Genomic DNA, 20,037 nt, shown 5'->3' with positions numbered 1-20,037 from the left:
GATAGGACTGAAACATAATGGCAACCAATGATGGCAACCAAAACAAGTCATTAAGCAAAATCGCAAGCAGAGGAAGCAGTAATGTGGAGAGTGCTAAATTTGCTTCCTCATTTTAAATGCTGGTTATTTTCTTTCAAATGCTGAATCTTGAAAGGTTGCCACAGCACCTCAAGCCGTAGAAGTGGAGCTGAGTGGCTTAGTGGTTTAGTCACCCACTGGCTATAACCATGCAGCCCATTCTCCATCAAGTCTTGCCAGCCAGCCCAAAAGCCGTGGCAGGCTCTGGGGCCCTGCCCTTTCTTCCCTGAAGAGCAAGGTGCTGCTGCCCTGTTCTCTTGCTGCCAGAAGCTGAAGAATCTAGAAACAAGTGCCTATAAACCTGTCATTAGTAATGAAAAATCAGTAATGGGCTTGTTAATGCAGAGTCAGCAAGACAGTGCCAAAGTGGCTTAGCTGATCGGGTTATACATTGGCGTCCCCTGGTACGATTTGTGTTCAGGGAAGCCTTGGAGTGAAAGGCATTGGACATAAATAATATGTGTGGTTTCAGTAACTGCTTATCAGCACAGAAAAAAAAGGTGTGATTATTAGTTGGTCTTTTAAGAATACAGTAGCTATTGTTTTTATAAAAGTGGAAGTATTGCCAAATGAGTCATGCCCCAGAACTTGAAGAGAAGGATGAGTTACTGCTCCAAATGTTCTCACAGTAACCTATTCTCTTACAAAGAAAAAAAATTCTCAGAGGCCTTAAACTAAAGGGCAAAAGATCAGTTAGAAAATCCCTGTATAAACTTTTTAATGCATTTTACATACTATCTGCAGGCTGCCTACAGTATGATAGTTCCAAAAGCCATCCACTTCGTACAGGAACTTGTCATTCTGTTAGGCAACAGAAAGAACCATGGTTTGTATATGCTTTTCTAGTTGTGTTGATGGTATCTCAGCAAAACAAAATATGGCTGTTCTGATTTAGCAGTAGTTTGTGCATGACTTTGAGATGTAACCCAACAGTGGAGAATCACACCTAGTTCTTCATACTTTAAATGCTGCTTGAGTCATTAAATTTCAAAAGTTATGTACCCTTCTGGTACATGTACTGGCTGGCATGTACAAACTTCCCAAACAAACCTTGACCTGGCTTTCACATGGTTTGTGCAAAGTCTAGACTATGAAAGTCCTAGGTGTGTTTACTGTAGCCGGTAGTATCCATTGTTAAAAACAAATTAGTTTGTAAGTATCCCCTGTGCTCTATAAAGTGCCTTCTTAAGTCAAACTCAAGATCTGGGTTTGGTTTTGGTAGCTTTGGTGGTTTGTTTTACATTCAAGCCAAACAAATTATTATACGTTAGAAAGTTTTACAGAAGGTGTATTTCAAATTCTTATATTAAGCCCTTTCACAGTGCTTGTTCTTTGTTTCTTACCCCATTTTAGGGTAAGGAAGCAAAGTGGAAAATTATGGCTAAGTAATCATCTTCAGAAACGTCATATTTCATGGTCAAATATACAGACAGTTTCTTCTGGTACGAACAGAAAGAACAGAGGACAGATCTTTTCACAACCTTTGCAGCTGTGGTGGGGTACTTGAGGAAGGAGTATCAGCTGTGTGGACACATACAACCTCATCTGTAGGAGGTGGAAACAACAGGCAGAAAATACTGGCTGTTCAGAGGACCACTCAGAATCAGGAAGGAATTTAAGCAGGAGAAGCAGATATCCTAGTGACACCAGTAGAACTGTGTCCTGGGAAGAGAGCTGGGATTGCACCGGGCAAGCTGCCAGGGGAGGGCTGTTTGCTGAGAGCAGAATCGGAGAACAGGCTGTATGGCATGAGTGGCAGGCTGAATCTTTGGACAGGGCTTGCGCTGTTCAACAAAAAAAATTTATTTTTTTTTTAAGCTCTCTCCCTGCTTCTCTCCCATGTCCGTTGTGTCTGAAGTATTTTGTTGCTTTCAGATTCTGGCATGCTTGCTGAGTAGTAATTGTGTAAAGTGTAAGGGTTAGGAAGGGGATGAAATAATAATGGTCTGTTGTACTGTGTAAAAACTTTATGCGTGACTTACTGTTTTTCTTTTTACAGCATGTCACTGCTATTTTTACTTTGAAATTTATTAGCCAAAGAAAATGGCTGGCAATGCAGTAGCTGTGGTGATGTGGGACAATGAAGGACCTGGATTCACAATTGTGAGAGCTCAGTGGAGGCAGTTTCTTGGGGATGCCGTAGCTTGTGCGGGATGCAGGCAGGCAGCAGTGGCAAAACTTTAGGAGTGGAAGCTGTACCTGCTGCTGCATCAGCTGAATATAAACGCTGTGCAAAGCTGCTGGGACTTTCTGAAAGAGAAGCTGCAGACATCCCAGTGTGCAAGTTAACAATGCAGCCATCACTTTCAAAGGCTGTAGTAGGCCGGCTGTTTGGCAGAGCTTTGCTTTGCAAAGCCAGTGATCTGAAGGTATGGAGGCAATCAGTAAGGAGACTGCTCTCATCTAAACTTCTTTGAACATAAAGGGTATTACAACCAGGTCATTTCTATCTGGATCCCCTGCAATGCTTATAACTGCAGTGTGGGCCAGACTTTTTGTGTCCATGATGGTTCCAGTACTGCATAGTGGAGGGCACTTTATTTTCAAAGCTGCACTGTAGGCATGCCTAGAGAGTTTGAGGTCAGTTTACCTAAGAAGTTGAAGAGAATATACCCATCTTAACATGTTTCCTTAAATTTTCCGTTTAAATGTTTTCCTATATAAATAATGATTACAAGAGCTCTTGAGAATTCATTTATGTCCACAGATAATTTTAATTAAACCCATCTCTTGTAGTATAACCCAACATATAGGCAGTGTTCTGACTTTGAATGCTGTGGCGTTCCTCTCAGCCTAAAACTGTGCCTAGAAAATTTAATTATATATGCTGCCCAGTATTACTTAAACACTTAAATGGACAATATAATTCGAACTCCAGTCTCACATTAAAAAGCTAAAACCACTCCTTTACTAATCTCAAATACTGAAAAAAGAGAAGGAACAATAATGATGTTTTACAATGGAAATTCTTCAGGTTTTGTTTTTGTTCTGCAAAGACTTCATTTTGGAACTGACTATAAAGGAAACTGTCAGCTGGACAAAATTCTGGTCTTGGAGGCCAGTTTTCATCATCTGTAGATCTCTTCACAAGGTCAGCTATTCATAGCACTTACATCTGAATGAGTAAAACCCAGCTTCACATATCCCAGTTTGGATTCTTGTCTTGTCTTTGAACCCTGCTCACTGATCTACTGTTGCGGTTACTCAGCACTCTTAAAAATCCTACCCTGTCCCTCTACAGGTACATACCCACATACTCAGATGCCTTGATGTGATGGGCATGTCTGCTTTGTTTAAGTTATACAGTATTTAGTGACCATAAGGCACTAGTGGCTCCGGTGTTTTGTGAATGTATTGGTTTAGACTCTGCTAGGGAGATAAAATACTGAAAGCAAGCAACTTGTTAGACTTCCCTCACTAAATAATAGAAACGCTACATAGTTTCATGGTAGAAATGTCATATTTTAAATTGTGAGGGATATTTCTAAAAATAAATTAAAAAAATCTGTCAAGCGCTGTATGATTGGAGTAGACTTTTTCCAGTACGAAACAGATTTATGTTAACATCACGTGGAAGTTAATGTGAATGTTCGTTCGATTGAAATGCAGCCTGGCTGTCTCCAGAAGTGATTACATCAGTAAATCTATTACTTGATTCCCATCCCAGGGGCCAGGATTTAGCATGGGCAGTGCTGCCATGGTGCGTATAACAAACTGATTTATAGCCCTTCCTGGAAAGAAGTTTTGAATAGTTAGTACGATAGGCATGCTTTCGATTAGCGTAACCTCTGATACAAAAAACAGCATTAGGAATTTTTTTTCAAATAATTTGCCATCCAGCAGATTTGTAAGGACCCAAGCAGAGAAGTACATTGGTTGGAAGGGTGGTCACTTTTGGTGCACATTATGATCAAAGGTTCCCAGCAGGCTGTGTGCTTCCGTGGCGCCTCTCTCCATCAGGAGATGCTCTGGTGCCTGCTGGTGGCTGATCTGATACTGCTGCCATTCTCTCAGCAGGAGCCCAGGAGGATCCCTCTCCTCCGCCTGCCTGCCTGCCTGATTCTTTGAAGTTCTAGAAGACATCTTGTGGTAGAAATGCCAAATAGGTTCAGATCAGAATGAAATTAACATGGTTAGGCACCCATATACAACTGGTTCAGTCAAACCCCATAAATTTGCAAGAAAAAGAACTTCTAAAGAGATAGCAAACCCTCAGAAATGAATTTGAAAATATCCCAACTAATTTGACATACTTTAGGACATTGATATCATGTGCTAAGGACAACATCAAAAATAAGACTTCTTTGCTCATTCGGGCACGTATTCAAGCACTGACCTTCATTTGCAAGAAGTAAGCTAAGCTACTTCAAAAGTTACAAAACCCTAAAATTTAGAAATTGAAACTTAAATTGATTGCATTGCAGTTTGGAAAGATAAGCTATATTGATGTCTGTGGTACTGAAAATATTTCCTGCTGTGTATACCTAAGGAAAAATGTTATATTTGAAGGATCAAAACAGTTTATTTTGTTAGGAGGAAGACCCCATCTGAATTTAGAACCTGATTGACCGTGTGCTCTAATACCACCCCATTTCTGAGGATTTGTCTTTTTAAATGCTGACAGATCTGCAATAAATCTGTAAATCACTGCAAAACGTTTTCATATTTTTATCACACACATTTCCCACGTGTTACACATTTCTCTGAGGCTACCCAGCCTTTCAGGAGTCCATGCTGACCCCGGCACTGCCTGCTGACAGATGCTGACTGCCCAAATGGATGGAATGTGCGAGAGCCACGTGGGCCATACGAAAGCTGGTCAACAGCTGCCCAGATTTTCTGGTGAGGCAGCACATGTGAAGCTAAGCTAGCGGTGCCTTTTGGTACCTGCTCCAGCTTTTGGAGATGTACACAACTGGGGAGCAAAAGCACACGTTGAAGCCTCCCTACCCTCCCATCTTGCTTCCATCATTCTGGCACATGCATAAAGCAGTCTCGTTAGCTGCCAGGAGCTGCAGCTTTTATTTGCTAGAAGAAAAGCATACCAAATTATTAAAATCTAGCTAGGAAGGGGAAAGGCAAGTGGTCTCAAGAAAATAGGAGTAATATTAACATAAAACTTACAGGAGATCACTGCTGAAACAGTATCCATCAAAAGCTTAACAGTTTCTGTTATCTTGAGTAACTGAACAGGTGGATTTTCCTTGATTTTTTCAGCTATTTTGAACTACCAGGACTATGCTCTGGCTGCATATTAAAAAAAAAAAAAAAAAAAAAAAAAAAAAAGGAAAAAACCCTGAGGTTAAACAACATGTTTCCACAGGATATAAATCTTTGTCTGGCATGATAGTGTATTTTACTAGTTTCTTTTTTCGCTATAAGAGTACTGAAAATCTGAAAAGCACATTAACGTTCTTTCAAGTTTTTGTAAAGACCAGAGGGCTTCTTAGATGGACGCTGAGCCCACTGTAAGCGTGGCAGCTGAGTCCCCGTGAAAGCTGCGTCTACAACACCTGTCGGAAGAACTTCGTGCCCCAAACCATCTGGCACAGAAGCAAAACTGCTGCCCCTTCCCCGGCTCTGGTGCAAGGAAGCGCTGAGACCCGCCTGGCCCGGAGGAGCAGGCGCCGGCCCCGCGCAGGGACGCGCACAGCTGCGGCCGGCGAGTGGGGGACACGCAAGGCTGCGGCTCCGCGCAGCCGCCGCCTGGTGTCCAGAGCAGCCGAGGCCGATGCACCAGGCAAAGGCAGCGGCCCGGGCGCGGCCCGCCGGCGGGACACCGCCCCGCGCTTCCCCTGCAGCTCCGCGGACGGGCGAACGGACGGGGGCAGCGCGGAGCCACCCGCCCGCCGCTGCTGGCGGCACTCCTCGGGCCGCGCCGCCAGGCGGCGCTCGGCGCCCCGCTCGGGCCCGCCCGCTGGGGTGTACCATTTCACCGCGGGGGGTGGCGGATGACCCGCTCCGGGCTGTAGCGCTCACCCACACCGGCAGCCTCCCCTCGCGGCTCGGCACCGGGTGAAGACGAGAGCGGCCACCGCTGGACGGGGGCACCCGGAGCCCTGCTGCCCCGGTGCACCGCCTTCCCGCTCCCCGCGCTGCATTCAGTGGTACCGCCCCAGCTGCCGGCGGCGGCGCGGCCCTCGCGGAGCGGGAGGGGGTTTTTCTGCTCCCTCCTGTTGCCATAGAGACTGCGGGTGCCGCCCCCCGTCCCGCGCCGGGCTGGGACACGTCGCCGCCGGCCCGGGAGGTGCGCGCAGCCCCGGCAGGTACGGGGGCGGCGGGGAGCAGGGCGGCGGCGCGTGGGGAGGGGCGGGGGGGAAACGCGCTGGCAGCTGGGGGCGGCCCGCCGGCGGGGGGCAGCGGGGGCCCGGCCGAGGGGGCAGCGCCGCTCGCCGCCGGCGGAGGAGCCCGCCCTGTCACCGCCGCGGCCGCAGCCGGCACGGGCTCGCCGGTCCCCGCCTGGCGGGTGAGCCGGAGGGGCGCTGCGCCGCGGGGCTGCCCGTCCGCCGGCGGGGGTCCTGGGGGTCCCCGGCGCCACCCCGCGGGGCGGGCCCTGAGCGGGGCCCCGGTGCCGCCGCGGCCGGGCCTGGCGTGGTGCTGCGCGCAGCCGGGCTCTGAAGCGACCGGCGGCCGGCGGGGGCGAGGGGCTGCCCGCAGAAGCCCCGCAGCCCGGGGGGCAGCGGCTCGTCCCGTGGGGCCGGAGGCAGCGCCCGCCGCGCTCACCTGTCAGGGGGCAGCGCGGGCAGGCGGTGAGGGTCTGGGACCGTCTCCATTTTCTAAGGAAGTTTGTGACCGGAGCGTTGGAAGACGTGCCTGAAGGTCACTGCCAAGTGGCTTTTGTTTTACCTTTTGTTCTTTTTTTCTTATATAAATCCTTCTGCCTATGTATATTAAGCACAAACACGATCTAGTGGCCATATTTAGATTATTGGGTTTCTTCAAACCTTGCTGACATTTAGCAGCATAGGTACGTGAACATCAATGCATGCTAAAATCATTAAGTCCATCCCTGCTTTTCTGGGTGGGAATACACTGTTCAGCTCTCTTTTCACACCAAAGTGTCTTAAGAACTGAATAAGACATCTTTCCCCCCCAAATGAAGTTTTATGAGGTTGTTGGTTTGGGGTTTTTTTTTTACCCCTGGAGTAGTACATTTTGTTTTATCCTCAGAATCTAATCAGTTTTTACTTAAATAGACCAGGTTTTAATGCTGTGAGAATGCTTTAGAACATGATTTTCATAGAATATGTAGAACCTCTTTAAGTGCTGTTGATAACTTGATTGATTCCTGTTCGCTAAGTGGATTCATGCGGTTACATTGCATTTACAGATGAAGAATTTGATGTGTTCTGTCAGCAAAACGGTTGCCTGATTCTGAATGATCCAGACAAATCTCTTATTTATGAAAGTGGCAGCACTCTTAGCTCAGCAGAGACCTGCTAGAATACTTGCTAGCTCATGTTTTGTTCTAAGGAGTATGAATACAATCCAGTAGTCCAATGATTAAGGTACTTGCATGAGATGAGGGAAATAGAGTGCAATTTCTTGCCCTGCTAGTGGCAGGGGCAGTGTCTGTATCAGATTACTTGTAATTTTTGCTGACAGTGTATTGCAGGTTTGCCACTTCATTAAGTTTTATGGGAGGGTTGACTTTTTTAAAAATCCTTGTTGGAGCAAGAATAGCTGTATCCTGGCTGAATGTTATACCCTGCAAGACAGTGGGGTTTTTTTACTCTATGCTATGAGAAGCACTGCATACATCATGGTGAAAACAGAAAATTAAACCTTTACTGTAGCAAAACAAACAAACAAAATCAACCAACCGTAGCCCTGATGATATTGTGTGATAATACTTTTCGCCTCCCCCCCCCCCCCCCCCCCCCCCCCCAGTGATGGATATAGGTTGGATGACAGAGCGGTTGTATTGGCAATCCTGCTATTGGGGAGTGCAAAGGTGGCTTAAACCTGTGTTTAGAAACCTTTCTCTTTTTTTGGGTGCATCCAGTATTTTCCTGTTTCTGAGAGTCTGCCACCAAAAATCTTACATTGATGTGATTATTGTAGTTTAATAAAGTTAATGGACAGTACACAATTGTTGATTTTTGAATATTTTTTTTTTAATGCTGTGAGAGGTGACCTGCTTTAAAAGAATATAGAGGACTACCTTGGTTTATTTTTGTGTCCTAACAGTAGGAAACTGAATGCAGATGTCTTTCAGAAATATTATTAAATGTTTTGGTATAGAACAGTGCTTTCTTTTCTGTATTGGTGCTGTAACACTGATTGAACTAAACCTGGCATTCCTAAATGTAAATATCTCTCTAGAAGAATATTTTTATATTAGCTAACAGGAGAGCTAGTGTCATAGCTAGCATAGGAGTGAAGGTATGATTTTTCAGTACATAAAGTCCAACCACACTTGTTTCCCATTGTTCTAAAACAGGCGTGGTTTAGCTTGTTGGGTTTTTTTCTAAATGCATTGCAGAATATGAGAAAATCAGGTCTGGATAACTTCTGTCTTCTCTGTAAAAATATATGGATACTTTTTTTTGTGGAATAAAGGAAGATTATGATTTGGCATAACACCTTAGTGTTGTACTTCAGCATCTGCTGCTGCCAAGTTGAGATGCAGAGTTCTGAGAGCTCCTTCTGCTGTGGACCGAGAGGCCCTTTAATGGGATTCCTCTGGGAAGCTGTATTTTGATATTAAATGTTTCACATTCCATTGCTACAGGTAACCTTTCAAAACACTGCACAGGCAACAACTTATGAAAACTACTTCTCCCTAACTCCTTGTCAGCACTTTGTTTGTAATGACACTTTATTATAATTTCCTTTGTTATTGTGTGAGACATCCATGTGCGTGGAAGGAAAAAACATTTCATAAGAAAATGTGATTGCAAAACTTCTAAAACAGGCAGTGGGGAGTTGGGAGTTATGCCTCAAATTATTTTTAACTTTGTGTTGAAACGTGATCAGATGACCTGTTTATTGCGATCCATCAGTGCTTCTACATAGTTATCACTCTCTTACAGTACTCTAGGTTTGCCAGAACTTAAATGCAGGTTATCTTTTTGTAACTGTGTGCATGTTTTAGTTTACCAGGAAATTCCACCTTGCTATGAGAACCAAAGATGGATCCAGAAGAGCAGGAGTTACTTGGTGATTACAGATACAGAAATTATTCTTCAGCGATTGAGAAAGCTTTGAGAAACTTTGAATCATCAAGTGAATGGGCAGATCTTATATCTTCCCTTGGCAAACTCAATAAGGTACTGTGTCACACGAATGTGTTTTTCATTTGTTTATTATCTTTGTATTGTTATTAACTTTTCTCTAACTTACAGCACTTAGCAAAATTAAAAATCCACTCAAGAAAAAGATTGATTCATAAAGGAGGGTAATGGAGGAAGCCAAGTTGGTATCTCTTATATAAATATGAGAAATCCTGGTAGAACCAACAGAGGTTTCCTTCTAATGGTTTATGTTCTTTATACAGCTAAGTTAATTTAGTTTTTGCATTGAAGAAACCCTCAGGATGCTGGATACTCACTCTAGAGCAGCCAAAAACGTCTTTATATAGAACAGGAGGTCACAAGTTTTAGTATATATATTGCATCAAAGTTTATATGTAAAGATAACTTTCACTTGGCTGTGCCCTTCCCTTGTGTTTGGGGAAATGAGTGATTTGCTGCTGGTGGCATCTTTTGAATGACCATGGAAAATATGACTGAATGTAGGAAGAAAGCAAAAGGTTTTTATGGGTAAACACTTGGGCAGTGTGTCCTCTCCTCCTCCCCAAGAAACAAGGTATATGTTGTGTCCCATTTGGTCTTTTTAAACATAAAGCTGTTCCTCAGCGTACATGGGACAAGAGTAATTACAGTCATTAAGGAAGTAGGGGTGGGAGGAGGCAACTTCTGCAGAATTCATAAGGAAACAGCTGTTGTTACCCGATAGACGCCTCACGTGTCTTTGCTGTCATCGCTAAACCTTAATTCTACAGAGTTTTCCAAGAGGGGGAGAATCCATAGAGTTATAGAATATCTGAATTTGGAAGGGACCCATAAGAATCATCAAGTCCAACTCCTTGGATCTTGCAGGACTACCTAAAACTAAACCATATTATACAGACCATCATCCAGATGCTGCTTGAACTCTTGACAGGCTTCATGCTGTGACCCCTTCCCTAGGGAGCCTGTTGCAGTGACTCACCACACTCTCGGTGAAGAACCTTTTCCTAATGTCCAGTCCAAACTTCCCCTGACCCAGCCAGCTTCATTCCATTTTCTCTTGTTTTGTCACTGGTCACCAGAGAGAGGAGATCAACACCTCCCCCTCCACTGCCCACCTTGGGGAAGTTGTGGACTGTGATGAGGGCACCCTTTAGCCATCTCCAAGCTGAACAAACTTCCTCGCAAGTCTTATCCTCGAGACCTTCACCATCTTGGTCACGCTCCTGGATACACTAATAGTTTGATGTCCTACTTATACAGAGGTGCCTAAAACTGCACACAGCGCTTGAGGTGGGGCAGCACCAGTGCAGTGTAGAGTGGAACAATCCCCTCCCTCGACCAGCCAGCTACGCTGCACTTAAGGCACCCAAGGACGTGGTTGGCCCTTTTGGCTGTCAGGGCACACTGTTGACTCATACTCAAATTGCCATCAACCCAAACCCCCACATCTCTTTCTGTGGGGATACTTTTCAGCCTCTTGTCCCCCAGTTTGTACATATACCCAGGATTACCCTGTCCTAGGTGGGGAACCCAGCACTTGCTCTTAAATTTCATATGGTTGGTGATTGCCCAGCTCTCTGGTCTATCCGGATCTTTCTGTAAGGCCTCTCTGCCCTCGAGGGAGTCCATAACTCTTCCTAGTTTAGTATCATCGGCAAGCTTACGTAATGTACACTCGATTCCTACAACCAGATCATTTGTAAGAACATTAAAGAGCACTGCCCCTAACATTAAGCCCTGGGGAACCCCACTGGTGACTGGCTGCCAGCCTGATCTAACTCCATTTACTATAACCCTTTGAGCCCAGCCCACCAGCCAACTGCTTGGCCAGCATGTTATGGACTTGTCTAGCTGTCTGCTGGACAGTTTATCCAGAAGGATGCTGTGAGAGACAACACCAAAAGCTTTGCTAAAATAAAAAAAACCCACATCTACTGGCTTCTCTTGGTCAGCTAGATGAGCGACCTTGTCATGAAAGGAAATTAAAAAGCGGGACTTTCCCCTCATGAACTCATGATGGATATGACCAATGACTACGTTGTGTCTCAAGTGTTTTTCGGTGACTTCCAGAATAACTTTTTCCATCATTTTACCAGATGCTGAAGTGAGACTGACAGGCCTGTAATTACTTACCATGGTCTTCCTTTTTATCTGTCTTGAAAACTCGAAACATTTGCTAAATTGAGGGTTTTTTAAGGGCAGCCACGTTTTTTTCCTCTTAAGAGGAGAGAAGCTGAATATTGCTCTGGAAATAGGAGTTATGCATTTCTGCCTTCACTGTTTCATCATGATTCCTGTTGAGTCAATGAGAGCTAGAGCCCTTTGTAATGCTTCTCTCAAAAGGGAAAATAAGCAATAATTAGAGTGAGAGATTTCTTACCTGTGGCAAGAGGTGGGCTTTGATCTTTTATCTTGACCTAGAAGAACATACAGAAGTGATTAATACCTATCTGAAGCTCTTATTCAGGTACATAATTGCCAAAATATGTAGCAGCGTAGTAGAAACCAAGCAGAAAAGCTTTTAGCTGTTACATCGGTCCATCTGCTGTGGTATTTTATGGACTTAATTGTTGGAGGAGCTTAAGAATTGGTAGAGCAAATCATCCCCAGTGTTCATCTGCTTCTGTCTGTTATCTGAAAATAAGGATGAAATGTCAGGGGGATGTACTGCCAAAAAGGAAGATTGTGAAATAAGATGTCAACAGCTATGCTTTTAACTCCTATGATTACTTGGTCTCTTACATCCTAAAACATGAACATTGCAGTTGAGTTCTTTAGACTCCTATGTCATAAACACTTCCCCCAACACTAATTTCTTCTACAGCCAGTTCTGAGGTGAATGAATGGGCAGGGAGAGAATGGGTAAGAGGGGGGAGATCAACAGTTTCTCAATGATAAAAGTGTTTTCAAACACTTGCACGTGGTTATATTCAGGAACCTGGGTGTCAGTAACTGGTGTGCAGTGATGCCTATTATTAAGAAAATTTCAAGATGCTGAGAAAGGGAGAGACAGGAGAGGGTGAGTAAGTCAAGGAGTTTCAGAAGTACTTTTCATGCTTCTAGAGTAGCATGGAAGATCTGTTTTAAGCACATGTTTCTTAAGAGTCTTTGTACTGTTGACCTTAATTGTGGATGTTCTTGCTTATATAGGTGTAATAATTTCTGATGCTTTTTCTCCTGTAGGCAGGCTTCAACAATACTTTGCACTATTGAGTCCCAGAAGTTAACACACACACTCTTGCTTCTGTAGAAGCTCAGTGGCATTACCCTTTCTAATAGAAGATCTGGAGGAAGCAGCACAGGCTCTCACTACTTAAAGATGAGGGAAAAAGAATGGTGGGAGCTGATCCAGATCCCTTTGGCCTTGGCTGAAACTAGTGATCTTGGATCTCTTGCTGGTTTTACCCCTCGTGACAAGAAACAGCTCTGCTACTTCTTTCTATTACTACTTAGCTGCCAAGGTTAAACTGAATTTTTCACAGTTTCTGTGTTGCTTCTGTGGTTCTAACTGATGTTTCACAGTGGCTTGTAAAAACCAGGGAAGAAACAGAGAAACCAGTTGACTTTCATCTGAATGGTCAGCCAGACGGGTCTGTTTGTACATCTAGAAAGATTATTTCTTGTCAGCTAAGGGAGGTGAGGCTTATCTAACTTCACATGACCTTAACGTGGACAGCTTTAACTTGAATCAGTTTTAGACAGGGAAAGGAATAAGGGGGTTTATGGGGTTTTTTTATTCTTTTGTGACTCATATCTTGCTATTTAAAGTAGGTCAGAGGAATGCTGTTATAAAATTGTGTGTGTTCCTCACTGGTTTTATAGGAGCCTGAGGTGAGTTACTGCAGTTTTGCCCGTGTTTTTTAGCTGGTGTAGGCTTCTAAGGTTAGGTAGGATGAATCTTTGCTGGGGTGTTCTGAACGGAACTGCAGGTACCAATGTGAGCATGAGTGAAGGATGGAGAGCTGACAGAATTTGCTAACTAATACTACACCCCAGGTTTTTAAGGGAAAGGTTTCTGGGGTTTTAAATTGCATAGCGTGAGTGTTACGCACCATCACAGTGAAGGAGAAACAATGGAAAGTAATGTTTATAAATACTTAAATGGACAGATGGAAACAGGTGGATTAAACAGGCAGTAAATAAGGATGTTAGTGTCTAAAGATTGTCTTCAATTTTGCCTGAAACTTACTCATATTCCACTTGAAAATATATCTCTCTCTGTGCTTTGCTTCTGTTTAAGCTCTAGTTACTATAAACCAGTCATTTAGTAGTTGCAGGCTAGGCTGCTCCATGCTTCAAATAGCAGCATTGTTCTCTTCTCAGTACTGTTCTTGGATACAGCTTCGAAACATGTTTTTATTGTTTTTTCAAATCTGCGTGTGTTTGCTGTTTGGGAAGCACTGTTTTGTGATTAAGGTTGTCAGATGTTCAATACAGATTGCTGCATCCAGAATACAGTAATCCTCCTTAATTGTCCTAGTGCTAAAAAGTGTTTTGCACTATCACAGATTTTGCTAGCTTGTTCCAATATTGTAAAAGGATACAACGCTAAGAAATCACTTTGATACTTTGGCAGAAAAAAAAGCTAGAGGGGAAGGGTGGTGTATTTTTAAAGCTAGAAATAGGTGGTGATTCAGCATATATGGGTTTATCAGTGAAACAGGTGCATTTAACATTGTTTTCATATCCCAAATGCTTGTCACTGTCTATTCAGAGTATAAATGGAAATATATGTTATATAATATATATATAAAAGTATTTCTATAGGGTGAACTTCAGGATATTAAGAGGCTAAAACTATTATGAAGTTAGGGAAATACAAGTGCATAGTTTGTGTTAGGGTTTTAAATCCATATTATAGGCATATATTTTCCTGAAATTTTAACTCTGGGTGCAGGCAAACAGTAGATAAGTGACACAGTTTGGAAAATTTAGAACTGAGCAGTATCAAATATTGGATTCCACAGGCTGCTTTTGTAAGGAAACTATGAAAAGAGACTCAAAAAAGTCTCTGAAATTTACTGATTCACAGAAAAGCACAAAATCTCACTGGGTTTTTAGCAAATGAATGCTTAAACTACCCTGTTTGGGTTTTAGTGTATATGGATTAAACAAACAATAACAAATCCAAACAAAAAAGCCAACCAACCTACCAAAAAAACCCAACCTGCATCTGTTTGATAAGTATGATGGACAGAATTTTGCCATGCATATTGTCAGAAACACCTCGTTCAACAATTTTTCAACAGTTTTTGGGTATCAGTGATACGGGATTTACATGTAAGCTTCTCTAGTGACTGTTGCCACTGAACATGGCTGGCAGGCCAGTGTCTCTTTTCCGAGCAAGATGTTCATTTATACGTATTGTTCACCGTGAAACCAAAATATTATAACATTTGAAAAATCAGTTGTTCTAGAGGGATTTATTTTATGCTAACGGCATGGTTGACTTGCTCAGCAATGATAGCAATATTTGCTCTAAAAGAGCACTTTCAAACTGCTTTTTATCCTTGGACATAACACAAGTGTGTAAATGCATACGTTATAAGTTCTTACAATACTTATTGTTAGTCTTAGTCTGCAAATCCGAGGTAATTTTTTTTTAGTTTGACTTTCAATAGAAACTTCTTGTTTCTGTAGGCTTTTCTTCAAAAACTTCAAGATGAATATGATCTCAGCTAAGTACTTGATCTGTTTGGTGGGGAGGGGGAAAGAAAGCACAGAAATCATTGCAGCTGCATAATTATTGTTTGTTTCAGTAATAACACTTAGTGTCACAATATGTCTGTTCTTGAGGGGAGAGAAGAGAAGGATTTTTCTGAAAGAGACTTAATGAGCATGGCCATTAATTACAGCAGTTGCTTCATCTGAGAACTCTTGACTGCCACGGCTTTATAACAACCGTTGGCTGAACTACAAACACAAGCACCACTTGCCTTCTGTTGGAGGCAAGCCTTATATCTTTGAGAAGGGAAGCTTTGCCTCCTAATTGCTTTATGGAACTTCACCACACCTGATTCACAAATGCAGCGTGCAGGACTAGGAATATTTTATACAGCTCTTTTCCCCCTTCTTTTAGTATAGCTATAGCTCCTAGTTTACCATTTCCTCACAACCGGTTTTTAAATTCATGCTGCTGTTTTTATGGAAGCTAAAGCTCTGTTCAGAAGGTTTTTCACTTAGGAAATGAATTGGTGGAATATGGAAACACAGGCTGTCTTTCTCCCCCCTCTCCTCCCAACCAGTGTTGTCTAAAACAAGAATTATAGTATCTCCTAGTTGAAGTTAATCTTATAAATTGATGTACATGCTGCATTTTTCTGGAATTCTAGTTATGTAAATAAAAATATTTATTTGATCTGCTTGGTTTTTTATGTCTAGGCAAATTGATCTAACTGATCTGTAGTGGTGCTATAAAGCAGTGCAGAATGACTTAAACCAGTAACTGTGGAAATGCGAATATTCCTCGGTGTGTATGTGTGTGCCTGTTTTGGGGTGGTTGTTTTTCAAGGCACATGTATACACTGCTGCAAAGAATACAGTCTGCCCTTTCTACCCTTTATAGGCCACATTTAAAGAAACTCTGAGCATGCTTATGCATTAGCAAATGTTTAGTGTGTATAATGTGTTCTCTAGTCAGTCATTAAGAAAAAGAATCTGTAAAAAGTTGAAAACTGGACATGCATGTGGACACGTATCTGTTTTTTCCTGACTTACTGATTGAAGTCTTTATTTTAAAACCCAGTGATACATCAAATACTTCTTAATTTTCTGGGATTGTTGATTTCTTACTGATACCTGAAAACCTGGGATGATACATGAAGTGTCGGGTGCTTGCTGGCAGTTCAGGCTTCTCAAGTTCAACCCTTACTAGCAGTTCCAGTGACATTTTAACACTTCTGCCACCCTAACTGCTCATGTGGAAAGCAGTTGGAGACAAGGAGGAAAAGTAGATCATGTATGGGCTTCAGCCCATATGTAACTAGGGATGGTCACATCAAGCTCACAAGAATCAAAAGAATGGGTGAATAATAGATGTCAAAACCTGTAAGCAGAGTTGTCCATCTGTGGTTGTTAGTGTTGGATTCTGGATGTGGAAGCAATGGTTTGGAATGGGATCTTCATCTGCATACAATGCCAACGCTACCAGGCTTGCTACCACAACATTTAACTTACCTGTAACAGCTGAAATTGTAATGTCATTTCAGCAGTCCTAGATCTCACAGACAACTGATTTTTTTTTTCTTTGTCAGTTGGGAGCTCAGGATATTTAAAAATCAAGCTTCTTAGCTTTGCCTGTCAGCTCAGAGAAACTAATCAGCATTTAACAGTTTTAGATCCATCCCCTAATTAATGTCTTTCAACCCTTTTAAAATTCTTTGAGCCCTGCAGTTCTGGGGAAGCTGTTAAGAATGTGAACGTTTCAGCAAAGCAGCAGCCAAGCCCATGTCTCTGCTGGATTGGGTCTTGGTGCAACCACAGTCTTCTAATATATTGCAGTGTGGTTTAAAATTCCTTGCATCTGCTGGTAGAGACAACTGTTAACCAGGCACATCCGCTCTTAAAAGGTATCATAGCTTGTGTCCAACTGTATTTTTTCAACCCAAGTCATAAAAAAGATTACGTGCTTTTGAGAAGGGAATTTCATCTCAGAATTGTTGTGATGTGATACACTGAAGCTCTCCTCCACTTACGTATGAGGATCATAATAAAAGTCTTCCAATATTGCTCCCAGTACAGAGATGCCTTCTGGTTCTTCAGGTAATGCAGTATGGTTGACATCACATTATGTGAATACAGTGCTGTTCTAAGCTAGTCTCAGCTGCTGGAATTTGGACATAGGAAGGTTTCAGAGTTACCCAGGAAAATACTTAAAACTGAATTATCCCTAAATATCCACTATTCAACTCCTAATATGCCAGACTATTTTTTCCTCTGACTAAATATTTTGCTTAGCTCCCTGATTGGTGAAGTGGGGTTCTTTCTGGTGGAGGTTTACTTCATATCCTTAGGGAATTAAATAAGCCAAACAAGACGTGTTTTATGAGATGGCATTATTTCTGTAATGGATCAGATACTCTGTTATAAACAGGGAATGTTTTCATTTTCTACCTAGTTGATAGTTAAATTTTAACTGATAGAATATTAAGATGACATTTCCTCAGTCTTAAGATGGAGAGGAAATATATTTACCACTGGCATTTTTTTTTTCGGTAATTACCTTCTATTATATATGTACAGAGGGTGTGGGCAAATACATACCAACCAATGCAAACAGAATGTTTCAAAGTCCAGCTTTCAAGCGGTCTTTGAAACTGTTACAAGTATTAAAGATTTCAATCTTTAATATTGAAATAATATTACTCATGTAATGTATGAGTAAATCTCTCGGCTATCAAAGTTAACTCCACAAACATAACCTGGTTTAGTTTCATAAGTGGACTGTTGCTGTATTCTTGCAGCTGTATTCTAGTTCTTAGCGCCATACAGATCTTGTGCTCATACTGGGAGAGGGAAGGAAGGAAATTAATTGGCTCTAAATGGCATTTGTACTGTATGTATATCAGAATGGTGTGACATTTCTATTTACCATTGTTACAAACTCTCAACCTTTTTCTTCTTGAGTAAATGTTACTAGAAGCTCTTTACTAAAGGGCAGCAAATGGGAGAAATAATGCAATAGCAGTCTCACAGATTCTAGCTTCTTACGCCCACCAACTGCAAAGTCGTAAGCAATAAATTGCACACACCTTTGAAAGATGATGGGTTTTATCTTTTCCTCTTATTACTGATGAGTGTATTCAGCATTCAAGTGAATGCCATGATTGTTGCAGAACTGTTCGGGGATTTTTCTTGGAAATGAGCAAGGAAGGATTAGTTCACTTGTCTGCTGCTTTTTCAAAACTTTTTTTCAGGCAGGATAGAAGAGCCTCAAGTTTGAAACAATTAGGTAGGATAAGACCATGACTTAACCTTTGGGAGAGTCAAGAATTTGCCTAATCCTGAAAACATCCCATGTGTCAATCTGCAGTGAAGCACCTGTTTGCCTTAGCAGACAATGTTCAAAGGCTAAAGGGCCCTTTACTTGCAACTTCTTTTTTTAATTGTCTCTGAATTGGAGAGCTGTACTTATTTACCCTGCTGAAATGCATGCATGGTTCAAGGAAAAGAGTAACTCTCCAGAGAAAGGTGCTAAGTTTGTTTTTTCCAGAGACCTAGCCTGTCTGCAACTATTTCTTATGTGAAGATCTTTCATTTATATGTCAATACAGTGGGTGTAGTTAATAGAGCTTACTGAAAGAATTACAAATACCTTCTAAGATGTTATTGTCCCTTTTAATCATTCCTGCTTTGGTCAGAAGGTTTTTTTCTTTATATTTAAGCTATATGTGAAATGAAAATTTACAAGGAAAGATAGTTATTTAATTCTTACTTTATTCCCTGTCCTTAGAAGCTGAGATGCTATTCTTGTCAATTCCTTACTTCCCCTGGTGATAGGATAAGCGTTCCCTCTCCTGTCCTTTGACTTCCTTTTCCAGTCTCTAAGCAAAGTAAGACCAGTTCTAGATTTTTTAGTACTGATTTCATATGAAAACTCAACCACAGAATTCTGCTGTTTCAGTGTAACAAAATGCATTTATGACAGAAAACTCTTACATGCATTTAGTTCTCATTTGAATGCATTAACTACTGTGCTAGCAGGAAACCTTTGACATTCAGTCATATACATCATTCTTTACATTACAGCTATTTATTTTCATCTCCTTTCTTCCACAGGCTCTTCAGAGTAACCTGAAATATTCTCTATTGCCAAGACGGCTGATCATCAGTAAAAGATTATCTCAGTGTTTGCATCCAGCACTACCTAGTGGAGTGCATTTAAAGGCGTTAGAAACCTATGAAATAATATTTAAAATTATTGGGACAAAATGGCTTGCCAAGGATTTATTCTTGTACAGGTAAACTTTTCTTTTAAAAGCATATACATTTCACAGTTTATTTTAATAACTATTTTTTTTAAATTCTTCTTTGTTTGTTTGTTTGTTTTAAAGCTCTGGTTTGTTTCCTCTGCTGGCAAATGCAGCAATGTCAGTGAGGCCTGTTCTCCTTGGTTTGTATGAGAAATACTTTCTTCCTCTCCAGAAGTCCCTCCTGCCTGGTCTTCAAGCCTTTGTAATTGGGCTGCTGCCAGGATTGGAAGAAGGATCAGAAATTTATGACAGGTGAGAACTAATACTAATTTAAAAGCAATATACAGTATTTTGCTTTTCTAGGGAATTCTCAAATTTCTGTCAGCTCTCTATATAGAAGGCTCGATAAAAGAGCTTCTGAGGGTGGAAGAATGGTGAGTCCCTGAAAGATGCAACAAATCTAAAGTAGAAAAAACCTTTCCCCTTTTGTTTTCATCTCGGGAAGAGAAGAAGAGAAAAGCAGAAAATGAAGGTTAAAAATAGATATGCTGAGAGAAAGGAACAAGACTCATTTATCAAAGCTCCTCTGAACTCCTAAATAATTGACTCCCCAAACCACTGTGCTGTCAATAAATTCTATTTAAACATTGTAACACAAGACAGCATCTGAATTCTTTCCAGTATTTCTATAGCAGATACTTACCCTCAGGTTCTGAAAACACAAGCAAGAGGCAACTTATTTGTGGGAAAAAGTATCTCTCTCACTCTTGGGTGCCCCTGGTAGTGATGACAGTGGCATTCAGTACAATAAA

General features: G+C 41.9%; 1 protein-coding gene across 3 annotated transcripts in view; it reads left to right on the top strand.

Annotated features, from left to right (window-relative positions):
• The first annotated feature begins 6,045 nt into the window (after positions 1-6,045).
• Positions 6,046-20,037, top strand: part of DOP1B (DOP1 leucine zipper like protein B) — a 51,874-nt gene continuing 37,882 nt past the window's right edge. Inside the window, exons 1-4 of one of the 3 annotated variants that reach the window (XM_055803329.1) lie at positions 6,046-6,344; positions 9,176-9,350; positions 19,092-19,273; positions 19,367-19,537. In XM_055803329.1, coding sequence (XP_055659304.1) covers positions 9,213-9,350; positions 19,092-19,273; positions 19,367-19,537 — 491 coding nt within the window. In that variant the 5' untranslated portion in view covers positions 6,046-6,344; positions 9,176-9,212. The remainder of the gene's footprint in view (positions 6,345-9,175; positions 9,351-19,091; positions 19,274-19,366; positions 19,538-20,037) is intronic. The other 2 variants (XM_055803328.1, XM_055803327.1) reach the window with 2 other exon arrangements.

The sequence above is a fragment of the Falco peregrinus genome, chromosome 4 (assembly GCF_023634155.1).
Source record: "Falco peregrinus isolate bFalPer1 chromosome 4, bFalPer1.pri, whole genome shotgun sequence".
Taxonomy (NCBI): domain Eukaryota; kingdom Metazoa; phylum Chordata; class Aves; order Falconiformes; family Falconidae; genus Falco; species Falco peregrinus.
Note: the sequence above shows the minus strand (reverse complement) of the source record. Positions and strands in the feature narration are given on the sequence as shown.